The 13,212-nt window shown below is 45.0% G+C and overlaps 2 protein-coding genes across 7 annotated transcripts in view; one reads left to right on the plus strand and one right to left on the minus strand.

The window, feature by feature from the left end:
- Positions 1-13,212, plus strand: part of dnaaf5 (dynein axonemal assembly factor 5) — a 50,797-nt gene that overhangs the window by 18,022 nt on the left and 19,563 nt on the right. The gene's annotated exons all lie outside the window — the stretch shown is intronic.
- On the minus strand, positions 195-6,926 carry LOC147798607 (uncharacterized). The gene is made up of 2 exons (XM_087139250.1): positions 2,508-6,926; positions 195-407 (listed from the first exon to the last, which is right to left on the minus strand). The coding sequence occupies exons 1-2, from the start codon at positions 6,924-6,926 to the stop codon at positions 195-197; spliced, it is 4,632 nt and encodes a 1,543-aa protein (XP_086995376.1).

Consider the following 13,212-nt stretch of genomic DNA (forward strand, 5'->3'; position numbering starts at 1 on the left):
TGTTAAAGGACAGTGAAGTATCTGTCTGCAATTATGAAATAAATTTTATACCCCAGCTGTGCAGAATTGTATTAAAATTGTTGGGTTGAGGATTGCTGGGGATAAGCATGAATTTTTTCATGGTAAACTATTGACAATTTGATGTTTAAATAGTGAAGTCACTTGCTGATTTTTAGTAATTTTCAGTGTTACCTCTAAAAGAGTTCCTCATCTTCAAAGGTGTCTTCTTCAACATCTTCAATGTCATCCTCACTGACTGTGTTGTCTTCATCTGCTGCATTCATATTATCACAGCTGTTGCACTCACACAGCTCGGTGCAGACTCGGCCCAATGATACGCAACAGTTCTCATCTGCGTTTGGAGCCTTGGTTGTATTGATGATGATTGTACAGGTGGCACACAAATTCTTCAAGACCAGAAACCAGTTCATCAATAAGTGAGAAAGAGATGCCAAGCATCTGGAATGGTGTACAAAACCTTGGATGTTTGATGAGAAATTTTTAGGCCATTGCTTTTCCTTTTCCAAAACAGGCAGAAACCGAGTCACAACTAGTGAAACAGTGCAGATCGATGACGGCTTTTGTGATGTCTTTACCAAGGTGCTGCTGAATGGCTTGTAAGTTGATTGTACGGACGTTGCCGTCCTTTCCTGTGTGGAAGTACAGCTCTCCAAGTCCAGATGCAAGTGCAACTCCAATGACGAAGACATCAGTATCATGGCATTTTATAATGGGACTGGTACTGTCCTGGGACTGGCTGATAAATTTTGCATGTAGAAACATCTTTGTGTTTGCTTCCTCTTGACTACACTCCAACTCTGTCACTTCTTTCACCCTCACAGCTTCATTGATGGGAATAATTGCATGACATGCCAATCCATGAGTGATGTAGACAATCACGCCATCCAGATCTTCAGCATTGTATGCGGCCCATGAGTCGAACAAAAACTGATTCAGTTACGCTTTGTTGGAGCTATTTTTCAGATATTTTGCCCATTGCTTAGGCACTGGTCGGTCTGGCTTGGAAAGGTGTATTCTTTGGCTTCCACTTGCTGCATGATGCTTCCTTTCAGCACCTTTAATGCTCAGAGCAGGGTAAGTATCAGTGACAAAGTGGATGGATGTTGAGGAAACACTCTTTGCTAGGTAGACTAACATTTTCTTCGCCAACTCTCCCATCTTTGAAGGCATGTTCTTTGGGCTGAGTCCCTGATGCAACGCCATACCATCGACGATCCAAATTCCTCCTCTTGGCAGATCAACAAGGGGTGATGTTTCTGGGGCATTTTCTAAGTTATGCAGCAATTTTGCCTTATTTGTTTTTCTCAAACAACCATCTTGTACTGAACGGGCTTGTGGGTAGAGGCTTAATGAGTACTTCATCATGTTTTCAATATCCACATTGCAGACTTTGTAATGCATTCTGCTGCCCTGTTTGCAGTCAGCCCTATCACACTCATGGCCATTGACACTTTCCACGCATATAGACTTGTGGAATGTAACTAGGTTTAATCTGAAATGAACCACAGATCAAACAATACATGTATTATGATGCGCCCATGACAATAAACTTATGTTTAACATGACCAAATAAGTTTGTCAGTTATTTGAGGTCTGAGGGAAACATGACAATTATCGGAAACATTGTGCAATAATATCTCAAATGAGTTGTAGCGACACAATATACATGTATATGCAACATGCTTAAATATCTTGAACTGATAGGCACAAAATCAATCAATAATAAATCGCAAAGACACTTATGACTTTGCTGAGCACAGGCTTAAAACCGACAGCAAAACTAGTAGAAATTACACCAGGTCAGTAGCCGAAATTATCACACTGTATGGGGCATAACATCGAAGGAAACTCACTAACGTTACTGGAAAGCCGCCCCCAAAACGTGCCAAGAAGCAAAAATAATGCCCCTGAACCCCGCAGACCTACTTTGCATACGAAAGGAACAGTCCCCGGCTCCACGAGCATACCCAAATGTAATGTGAAACTACTGCGGCAACCAGACTACGACCACGTGGGTGAGGCAAAGACTATTGATCTCCACACATACATGCATATACTTTGGTGTTACATGAAATACAGCACGACCTTATTAGGTTGACAATAGACTGCGTTACATTCCGGCCCCTTAAATGTAAGAGTAATGCACATTTACAACTACAGTACTACAGGTAACCAGGCTTAACATAGAACGTGATAAACAAGTTAACCGTACAATGATACTCAAAGTGTTGCCTAAACATCAATGAACTGGGATCGGTTAGCTGAATGGATACTCCTAGCCATGAGCACCTTCCAAAAGGCACAGCTTGGTGATTGGCCTAACATAACATCCACTGGCTGTTCGCACCTCTACACTCTTAACTAGACCATCACTACCAGGGAAGGTCTTCGAGATCCTTCCAAGTGGCCATTGACCCCTAGGTGTGTTGTCATCTCTGACGAGCACCAGGTCACCCACGCTTAGATTTCTTTTCCCCAAGTTCTACCCATCGTTGCCGACGCTGAAGGTTGGGCAAGTACTCGGATATCCAGCGTTTCCAGAACCTCTCAGCCAGGAGTTGTACATGCTTCCAGCATTTCCTGAAGCGATCAGTCTCCTTCAGTCCATGTAGTGGTACTGGATGCCCTGGTCTGAATTTCAACAAGTGGCTTGGTGTCAATGCCCCAAGGTCGTTAGGGTCATCTGAAACGTGTGTCAAAGGTCTGTCATTGACAACTGACTCAACCTCGCAGAAGAGCGTCTCGAGTCTCTCATCATCGAGAACTTCATTGTGAAGGAGTGATGCCAACACCTTCCTCACCGTCCTAATTTGACGCTCCCAGGCGCCACCCATGTGAGATGCCAATGGGGGGTTGAAACGCCAGTCAATGTGTTTAACAAGTAACGCCCCATTAACCTTGTTGTCCTTGCGCAGCATTGACAAAGCTTCCCTGAGCTCTCTTTCTCCCCCGACGAAGTTGCTTCCGTTGTCAGAATACAGACATTCTGGGGTGCCTCGCCTCGCAGTAAATCTCACCAGGCAGTTGAGGAAAGAGTCAGCTTCCATGGAATGCAACATATCCAGGTGAATACTTCTGGTCGCCAAACAGGTAAACAGACAACCATATCTCTTCTCTCTGCAACGGCCACGCTTGACGCAAAATGGGCCAAAACAGTCGACCCCAACATAGGAGAAGGGTGGCTTGCCTGGTGTGACCCTCCCTTCGGGGAGATCGGCCATGAGCTGAACCTGCGGTCGTCCATGTAGCCTCTTGCACAGCATGCATCCTTTCAAAACCCTACTGATCACAGGACGTGGTTGGGGAATCCAATACTTTCTCCTCAAAACAGACAACACGTGGTCTTTGCCGCTGTGACCAGCCAAGGATTCATGTACATGACGCACTATGAGATCTAACACATGGTGGTTCTTAGGCAAGATAGCCGGGAACTTGGAATCTTCCTCAATGGGTGCCAACCGCAGTCTGCCACCAAGTCTGAGCAAACCACTATTATCCAAGTAAGGACGAAGGCTGTAGATCGAACTTTGCTTCCTCACAGATGATTGACCTCCACTCAAGTCTTTGATCTCCTGACGAAAGCCCTCCCTCTGAACAAACTTGATTATAGCACTTTCAGCCTCCTTCAATTCACCAACTGTCAACCTCAATGCCCCACATTTCGGTTTGTGATCTTTAAGCCAACTCTTGAAACAGAGAATCCACGCCACAGCTTTGCAGAGAGGTAGCCAGCTTGAGTATCTATGTACAAGCTCACTAATAGTATCAACCTTCTCCTCTGCATCCACAGCTTGTGAAGTGGCCTCACTCTTCACTTCCTTATCTTTGTCAAGGTTTGGCACCTCTGGCATCACCGGCCATTCGTCTTCAGATTTCCACAGGAACTCCGGTCCCTTCCTCCATCGGTCACTGGAGACCATCTGGCTAGCATCCAGCCCCCGAGAAGCATCGTCAGCTGGGTTGACTGCTGTACCCACATATCGCCACTGTTCTGGTACTGGCACATCATGGATTACTGCCACTCTGTTGGCGACAAAGGTGTGAAAGCGCTTCGTCTGGTTTCTGATGTATTGAAGTACCAACACACTATCTGTCCAGAATGTGGACCCACTCACTCCCAGACCAATCTCCTTCCGAAGCATCAAGTCAACTCGAGCAGCAACGACTGCTGCTGAGAGCTCCAGTCTCGGGATTGTCATCGTCTTCAGTGGGGCCAGACGGGACTTGCCAAGAAGGAAAGTACAATTTACCTCACCAGCAACACTGACAAAACGAGCATAGGAGACGCAGCCAAATGCATCCTTGGATGCATCAGCAAAGTGATGCAGTTGAACCTCATGCACATCACCAAAGCCATCTGGGATAAGACATCTGTCAACCTTGAACTCACTGAGCTTTGGAATGTTGTCAAGCCACTTCATCCACTTCTCTTGAGTGTGAACTTCCAAGGGATCGTCCCAGCTCTTGCCCTTGAGGCGGCATTCGTCCTGGAACAGGATCTTGGCACGAAGAACAAATGGACATACAAACCCAAGGGAATCGTACACAGAACACATAACACTGAGTAATCCCCGCCTCGTGTGAGCTTTCAACTTAGGACGTGTGGTGATAGCAAGCGTATCATCTTCTGTGTCCCAGGAGACCCCGAGGGCACGCTCCACAGGCAGTCGCTCACTGTCCAGATCCATATCCTTCACGACCTTTGCCCTCTCACCAAGTGGTATGGTTTCCAGGACCCGTCTGTTGTTGCTGATCCACTTGGTCAAGCGGAATCCTCCTAAGGCAAGTAGCTCTGACAGCTGTTTGGACAACTGAATGGCACCTTCTACGGCTTCAACAGATTTGAGACAATCGTCAACGTAAAAGTTGTTTCTTACAGTCGAGGCAACTTCTGGAACAAATTGATCTCCAAAATCATCCGCTGCTCGCAACAATGCATAATTTGCACAACTCGGGCTCCACACCCCGCCAAACAAGTGCACCTTCATTCGGAAGACTTCCAAACATGCATTCATATCCCCGTTGCGCCACCAAACAAACCTCAAGGCATCCCTGTGTTCCTGTGTCACACCAACTTGATGGAACATTTGTTCTTTATCGGCCATCAAAGCAATTCGACCAACCTGAAATCGCAGGAGGACACCTATCAGCTTATTCGTCAAGTCCGGCCCCTGTAACACAACATCATTGAGAGCTCTGCCTTTGCATCTTGCTGCACAATCAAAAACCACTTGCAGCTTTCCAGGTTTATTCGGGTTGAGAACGCCATGGTGGGGAATATACCATGTCCTCCCAGGTGGACCGTCAAGCTCATCTTCTGGAACCTTCTCAGCAAAACCCTTGGCCAGCAGATTATTCACCTCAGCAGAATACCGATCATGCAGGCCGCCGTCTTTACTCAATCGCCTTCCCAATTGTGTAAGTCGCTTCACAGCCAACGCCTTGTTGTCTGGCAGATTAGGGTCACCTGCCCTGAAGGGTATGGCCAGTTGATAATGCCCATCAACAATCTTGACTGAATCATCCCAAATCTTGAGAGCCCTCTTGTCATTAACGGAGATTGAAGGAGAATCGCATAAGGCCATGTCCCCAAGGTCCAGCTTCCAAAAACACTCTACCTGAGCCTCAAGTGTTCCTTGAACAAAATGCGAAGTGACCTGTGGAGGTGTGCCGTCACTCAGAGGACCGCTGATTGTCCATCCCAGTACTGACCTCACTGCATATGGCTCCCCCTGCTTTCCATGTCTCACCTCAAGAGGTGCAAGTAGATGTGGCGCATCTTGACCAATCAGAAGCATCACAACCTCCTTTGATACCTGAGGGATAGGTATGCCCTTCAGATGCGTGAACCTTTGTGTTTCGTCATAACCGGCAAGACTGTCGCAAAGTACAGGGAAATCCTTTAGTGCATGCACCTTTGGCAGGTGGAAAATCTTGCTTTCTTGCGTCTTGGCCACTGCAGTCACATCAAGAGAAACCATAAGTGACTCTACTTGGGAACTGTTGCTCAAAGTGTTGAGATGCATAGACTGTTTGCTACCATGCAGGTTAAGCGATTTTGCCAGATTCACCGAGCAGAAGGACCTGTTGCTTCCCGGGTCAAGTAGCGCATACGTCTTGAGCCAGTCTTCCTGATCACTACCCTTCACCATGACTGCAACTATAGGTAGGGCTATCTTGGCAGGCGTTTGCATGCCACCGCATGCATAGCTGGTAGCTCCTACATCCTGATTGCTAGGTGTAGTCGGGTCAGACGTGCCCTCACTGCCTTTATTTGACTGGAACGCTTCATGCAGCAGCTTCGAGTGTCGCCCGTTGCATCCTTGAACACCACAAGGACCTTGGTCGCACTTCCTGGAGAAATGTCGTTTCCCAGAAAGACAGTTGAAACACAACTTCCTCTCCCTTGCTATTTTCAACCTTGCGGAGGGAGACATCTTTGCAAAACCACTGCATTGGTCAATGAGGTGATTCCCTGAGCAGCATGGGCAGGTTGTCTGTCTTGTAGACCCTTCCGCATCAGGCTTGGATGCATGCTTCAGTGGTTTTTTGTCTTTAGGACGAGGCGTTCCGGTGGCTTGGACACTGAAGTTAGAAACCTTCTTCACCACAGGCCTATCCTTGTTGTTGTCTTTAAAGCCATACACAGGATCGTTTGCTTCCCTTGCGGACTTGTCAAGAAAATCCACCAGCTTGTTTATTCCTGGATAACGACCCGTGTCATCTAGAATGGTGACTGCCTTCGACCTCCACTTGGACTGAAGGACTTGTGGCAGTCGCCTCACAATAGCCCCAAGGCTTCGCTTCGTGTCAATTTCTTCAAGTTTGCCCATGGCTGTGAGCACCACAGTACAGCTCCTCAGATCATCAGCAAGCTTCTGAATTGCCTTCTTGTCACCAGGCATAACTCGTGGTCCTTCAGTAAGCCTTTGGACCCAAGTTTCTGTGATCTTGTAGTCGTTCCCAAAGCGTTCACGCAACAGCTCCCTCGCTTTGGTATAACCCTCTTGAGGCTCCATTACAGCACAGCACTGGATAACTGCCAAAACTTTTGATAAACATCCAGTATTTGAGTGGCTCTCCATCAAACTTAGTCAGTTCACATTTAGGACGCTGCATTGTGTCTATCATTTCCCGCTGCAAGCTTGGTATGGTGGGTTGCACCGGTATGGACACTTCTTGTGCCGATGGCACTTGTACTGGTTTCACAAACTGCTCGGGATGAGCCAACTCTGCAGGGGGTACTTCATGTGGAGAATCTGCCAACCACTTGCCAACCATCTCGCCAGCTGTGGATTCAGCAAATAGCTCTTGCAAACCCTTGAATGAAGACTGCTCCTCAAATTCTCCAAGTACCTTTTCTTCTGCATCAGCCTTGGCTATCTCAAGTTGGAGAGCACAGTCCCTCTTGTGTTGACGCAGACGCAATTCCTCCTCTTCAATAGCCTTTAGTTTTTCCATATTTTCAGCTTCAGCGGCAAGTCTTGCCAATGTGGCTGCAGCTCTCAATCTAGCGCTACTGATGGAAGAGTGATCTGATCCACACTTTCTTGAAGAATGTGAACCTGTTTTTCTACTATGTGAAGACATTTTGCCACATCAAACATGTACATGCATCTCAAGTACAAATGGTACAAAAATGCAGTATATCATAGCAACTTAAATGCTTCAACAATGGTTACAACAATTACAAAGATAAAGCTTTGCAATGAAATGTGATAACAACAAGCAAGATAGTAAAATGCATACACAAATATTTGAAAGAGTATTCATGTACTCAACAATAAGTCTCATGAGAGTTCACGGTCATATAAAGTTCAAAGTTCAGTTGGCACAGTCCAAGTTCAAAGCTCGGTGTCCAGTCACTACTCCATGATGCAGCCTATCCTACAGCACTGGTCAACCACTGTTCGTGATGCAAAACTGTCCGCATGTAGGAACCTTTAGGTCAAACTCCAAAGATGACAGCTCCAGAGTTTCCACTTGTCACCGCACGAGCAGAGGATGGACGGCAAATTGTAGGCTGATCCGACGAACGGTAGGTAGCCTTTCACGTGCCAGGGTCACTCACGGGACAGACTGATCTGACGGACGGTCAGTAGCCTCACACGGGATGCGGTCATACTGTAGACTGCACTGGCAGGACGGTCGAAAGTCTCATCACATGGCATGGAGTCACGGTGTAGAGACTGATTGGACAGGACGGTCGAAAGTCTCACATGGGATGGAGTCACGGTGTAGACTGATCGGACAGGACGGTCGAAAGTCTCCATGTGACACCACAAAGTAGCACTGCATTCCACTCACAAGGTATCATGAGTGCCTCAAAGTCATTAAACTGTAATGCATTCTGCTGCCCTGTTTGCAGTCAGCCCTATCACACTCATGGCCATTGACACTTTCCACGCATATAGACTTGTGGAATGTAACTAGGTTTAATCTGAAATGAACCACAGATCAAACAATACATGTATTATGATGCGCCCATGACAATAAACTTATGTTTAACATGACCAAATAAGTTTGTCAGTTATTTGAGGTCTGAGGGAAACATGACAATTATCGGAAACATCGTGCAATAATATCTCAAATGAGTTGTAGCGACACAATATACATGTATATGCAACATGCTTAAATATCTTGAACTGATAGGCACAAAATCAATCAATAATAAATCGCAAAGACACTTGTGACTTTGCTGAGCACAGGCTTAAAACCGACAGCAAAACTAGCAGAAATTACACCAGGTCAGTAGTCGAAATTATCACACTGTATGGGGCATAACATCGAAGGAAACTCACTAACGTTACTGGAAAGCCGCCCCCAAAATGTGCCAAGAAGCAAAAATAATGCCCCTGAACCCCGCAGACCTACTTTGCATACGAAAGGAACAGTCCCCGGCTCCACGAGCATACCCAAATGTAATGTGAAACTACTGCGACGACCAGACTACGACCACGTGGGTGAGGCAAAGACTATTGATCTCCACACATACATGCATATACTTTGGTGTTACATGAAATACAGCACGACCTTATTAGGTTGACAATAGACTGCGGTACAGACTTTGCTGAGGATTAAGAGCCTGGCCAGAAGATCTCTTTGACTTCGTTGGGCAACATCCTTTCCTTTTACTTTTCTAGTAACTTTGCCAACATCTGAAAATGTCTTCAATTTCATTTTCTTTAGTGTTGCATTGAGATTTGTGTCATCACCCTAAAGACGTCTTCTGGCAAACTCGAACGCTGCGTCACCTTTCTCTTTTGCACTAATAAAGTCTGATCTCTCTTCCGGTGATGCTATGGCACCAGATGACAAGTGCACAAGGTTATTATCATCTGTCTCCTCAAATGGATTTATCATGCTACATACTGTGCTCACGATGTTGTCAATGTCATGTTCATCTCTCAGCATGTGACTCTTGGTGAGGTCTGTTCTGGTGGTAGTTTTGGAGCCTTTGCCTGTCACATCTTCACTCTCTGGTGATTCTTGACCATTCTTGGAGTCCCTGTATCAACCGGTTGGTTGCACCTTGGTTTGTTGAAAATCCTTTAACACCACCTCTTGTCTTAAAATCACGGCCAATCGTTTGTTCAGTTGCCATGTCACATGCTACCATTGCAAAGCTATGACAGTCCTGTCGCTGCACTGCAAAGTTGCCTTTCTTAAGTTCATCATGGATGTACGGATGTGTTTTTGACAGATACTCATCTCCAGCCAGTACACGGCTAGGTACCATGCATGTTTGTCCTATCGCAAGCAAACATCCATGATATAAGGGCTCTAACAGCTGCAAGATAAAGGCCCCAGTTGCTTTCTCGTGTCGCTCTTGTGAAGAGTAAGATGTTACTGATCATCTCAAGGTACGAGTTCCAAAAAGCAAATGTTGCATTCATGTTTCCTTCAGTGATGAACCTCTCATAGTCTTCTATCATAGAATGATATGTGTTACTGTCGAGATGATCCAATTAATCTCTCGGGAATGACTGTTGAAGCCTTTCCATTGTGCTGATGTAGGTGTTGTGATCGTCCTCTGGAACACTGTCAATGAAGCTCGCCCAGCGAAGTCGATGTAAGGCTTCTGCCATGAGCTTGTGACATCTCATCCTCGGATTGTAGTCGTGACCATTCATGACACCTTTAACAGAACAAGTTGCCACTACACCTGCTTCAATAGGCACGTCCTGCAATCCAGCATCTTGAAATCGCTTTCCTACACACGCTAAACTTGCCATGGTTGTGTGGAACGCTCCGAGACGAAGTACAATTCTTTCCATGAAAATTGGTGTCTGCCACCTGATTACCTGTGCTTTTTTGCATAAAATGGCCTGGTCTACAACTGCAACTATGGACGGAAGATCCAACTGATCAGCAATGTCTAAACTTCGATGGAGAATTGTGTTGACAGTACTAAGGTCAGTTGGGCTGGCATTGATGATTGGTATTAAAGTACCCAATAGTTGCCTTTGGTGGTATGGTGGATGTCAGGAGTTGGTTGTACCCAGTCCAAGATGGAAGAAGACGCTTAGACGGTACTTTGGAGATGTAGTCAGCCAAATCTTTGGATTGATATTGACGGAGAATGGTTTCATAAGGCTTGATATCAATCTCTACAGTGTCTGCAAATGATGCTGGGGAACTCTTTTTTCAGCTCTGAAGTGGACAATATTGGATTCTGGTGCAGGCACAGACCGTTGTCTTGTTTTCTTTGTTGGCTGTTGGTTGTTGGTCACTGGAGAAAAATGGCTGCCTTGGATGACAGAATGCTGCACAGCAATTCCATTAGTGTTGTGAGTGGTCCCTTTCCCTGACAGAGTCTGCTCTCCACAGTCATTAGTATCCCATATAAGTGTGGTATGTTGCGACTTCTGCAGCTCTGAAGGAACAGCACTGGGACCCTCTCGATTTCTTGTTGAGCCAAGGCTGTATCATGTTCTAATACACTGGTGTGGGACACAGTATACCCCAAACCAATTAGTAGGCCAATAATCTGTAAAGAGCCAGTGAGATGTCATATGGCCATTCCCAGCGATCAATGTTTCGGCATCAATTTTTTTCCTTTAGTAGCCAAGTAGATGATGTCCCAGGCATGGCTAAGATTCTGCAGTCTTCAACGTCGCCTGTCTTCACATGTTCTTCTTCTTCCGGCTCTGTAGATGCACCAACAAGCCAAGCAATGAAGTTGTACAGCTTTACCGGTACAACTTGTCGTGAAGTATCTAGGTTGAGGTCTGCTGATGTTGGTGGCCGTGGAGCAGTGAAGTATCTAGGTTGAGGTCTGCTGATGTTGGTGGCCGTGGAGCAGTACTATTAGCATTCACAATTTCCTTCCTCAGATCCAAGGCTGTTGCATACCAATCTCTCTTGGTTGACCTCTCCGGCTCCACATTCATTCGTTTCACAGGTGGCTCATCCTCAGCATCAGTTGTGTTGGTATCAGAGCTGCTGGTGTTGGAAGCACAATTGTGGGTACTTCTGACGCAGTCTTGCCTTGAGCCTAAATGCCTTGTAGTTGCCTGAGTCTAAGTTTTCCACATCCTTCACAGTTTTATCAAAGAAGTATTTAAGTGCTGTTAGCCGGTAAATATTCTTGTCCTTTATGACCTTCTGTTCTGTGGTGTTATTACAGAACACATCAAATGACTTAGCATACAACTGCTCCTTTTCAACAGGTACTTCTTTTCTTGTGAGATAGACGGTGAAGGCTCTGAAGCAACTGCGGTGATATCTATTACTTCCAATGCTATGCAGTCCCTGTCTTCAATTTGAATCAAGATGTGCCTTGCGTTCTTGTCTCCTGCAGCTCTTAACAGTTTGCCACTATCAACCTGCTCACAAAGGACCAACATTTGTGTCCAACAACCAATGTTTTCTCCCCTGTGAATCCCTGCAAGACTTGGTTTTTCCACATATGATACAGATTTTTTGGAGGATGTGAGAAGCTGCCAATGGCTGTTCTGCAATGATTGAGCCTGAGCGCAACAGTCTTGAGTCTGATGTCTTGGTTATGTCTGTAAGGGTGGACATTCTTGTAGTTGAACACTGGGGCAAATCTGAAAAAAAGAAAAAAAAAACAAGGGCCATAAACAAACCAAGAACAATATACAAGAGCTTTGTTTACAAATAAAAAAGGCAGCAAAAGATGCGCATTGACACCAATTTGTTCGCACACAATGTACATGTAGTGCACGTATATCATGATGGTGTGCATAAGTGCATTGTAAGATATGGCGCAAATTTTTGAACAAATACATAAATCTGAAAAATTGGAAATTAGAGAAAAACCCAAAAATATTGTAGCCCATTAGTCTTCCGCAATGAAAGCAAAGTTTGTTCATCAAAGAATGGGCATTGTGTGTGGTTTAGTACTCCTTTTCTAAAACAAAAATGAAAAACCACTTTTAGAATTTGAAACCCACTTAATTACATGATAATAACATCATGCTAACTGTCTGCAAGATTAATTTTGTTGAAACAGAGCAAGAAATTTCAATTTTTAGGGATAGTATTCGGTAAAATAGATGACGATGATGCAAACTTCCACCCTGTGAAAATAAACAAGGCAACCATGCCCAAGCTGGATGGATGTTTGGTTGAAAAAAAGTTCCTTTTTGGGAACTTTTTAACTTAATTGCACAAGCATTCAACAGTACACCACTTGCAGCTGTAAAAGTATGTTGATTCATGTGCAGGGTCATTTACAGGAAAAAAGTAAAGAATGTGGCATTTCTTCTCATGTACTGCACCAATTAAAAAAAAAGTAACTGTTACAGCATTCATACATGTACCCCGCTATTTTCTGATTTATAAATATGGCATATTTCTGCAGTGGCTTACCGTGCACATAAGGATGATGGTTTGCAAACTGAAGGTGAGCGGGTTTGAATGTCCATGTTGATTCCTACATTGCCTTTTTTGTATTTTGTCATTCTAGAGGCTTTTTACCCTGATGGTATTTACATGTAGTCGTAAGTATTGTGTAAGCCTAGTCCAGTTTCCTTTTTTTTAATTCAGGGCCCTGGAGAATATTTTCAAAGGGAAATAAAGATCCAAATAGTGCCGTATCTATTATCACCGGAAAATAATGTGGTACTAAGGCAGCCGCACCCATATCATGAGCCCAAATAGAAAAAAAAAGTTTAAACAAATAAAAAGTGAGATCATTATCATGAGAAAACATTGCTTAAGCAT

The sequence above is a fragment of the Acanthaster planci genome, linkage group LG07, assembly GCF_054643075.1.
Source record: "Acanthaster planci isolate LZ-2023a linkage group LG07, COTS_SCS, whole genome shotgun sequence".
Taxonomy (NCBI): Eukaryota; Metazoa; Echinodermata; class Asteroidea; order Valvatida; family Acanthasteridae; genus Acanthaster; species Acanthaster planci.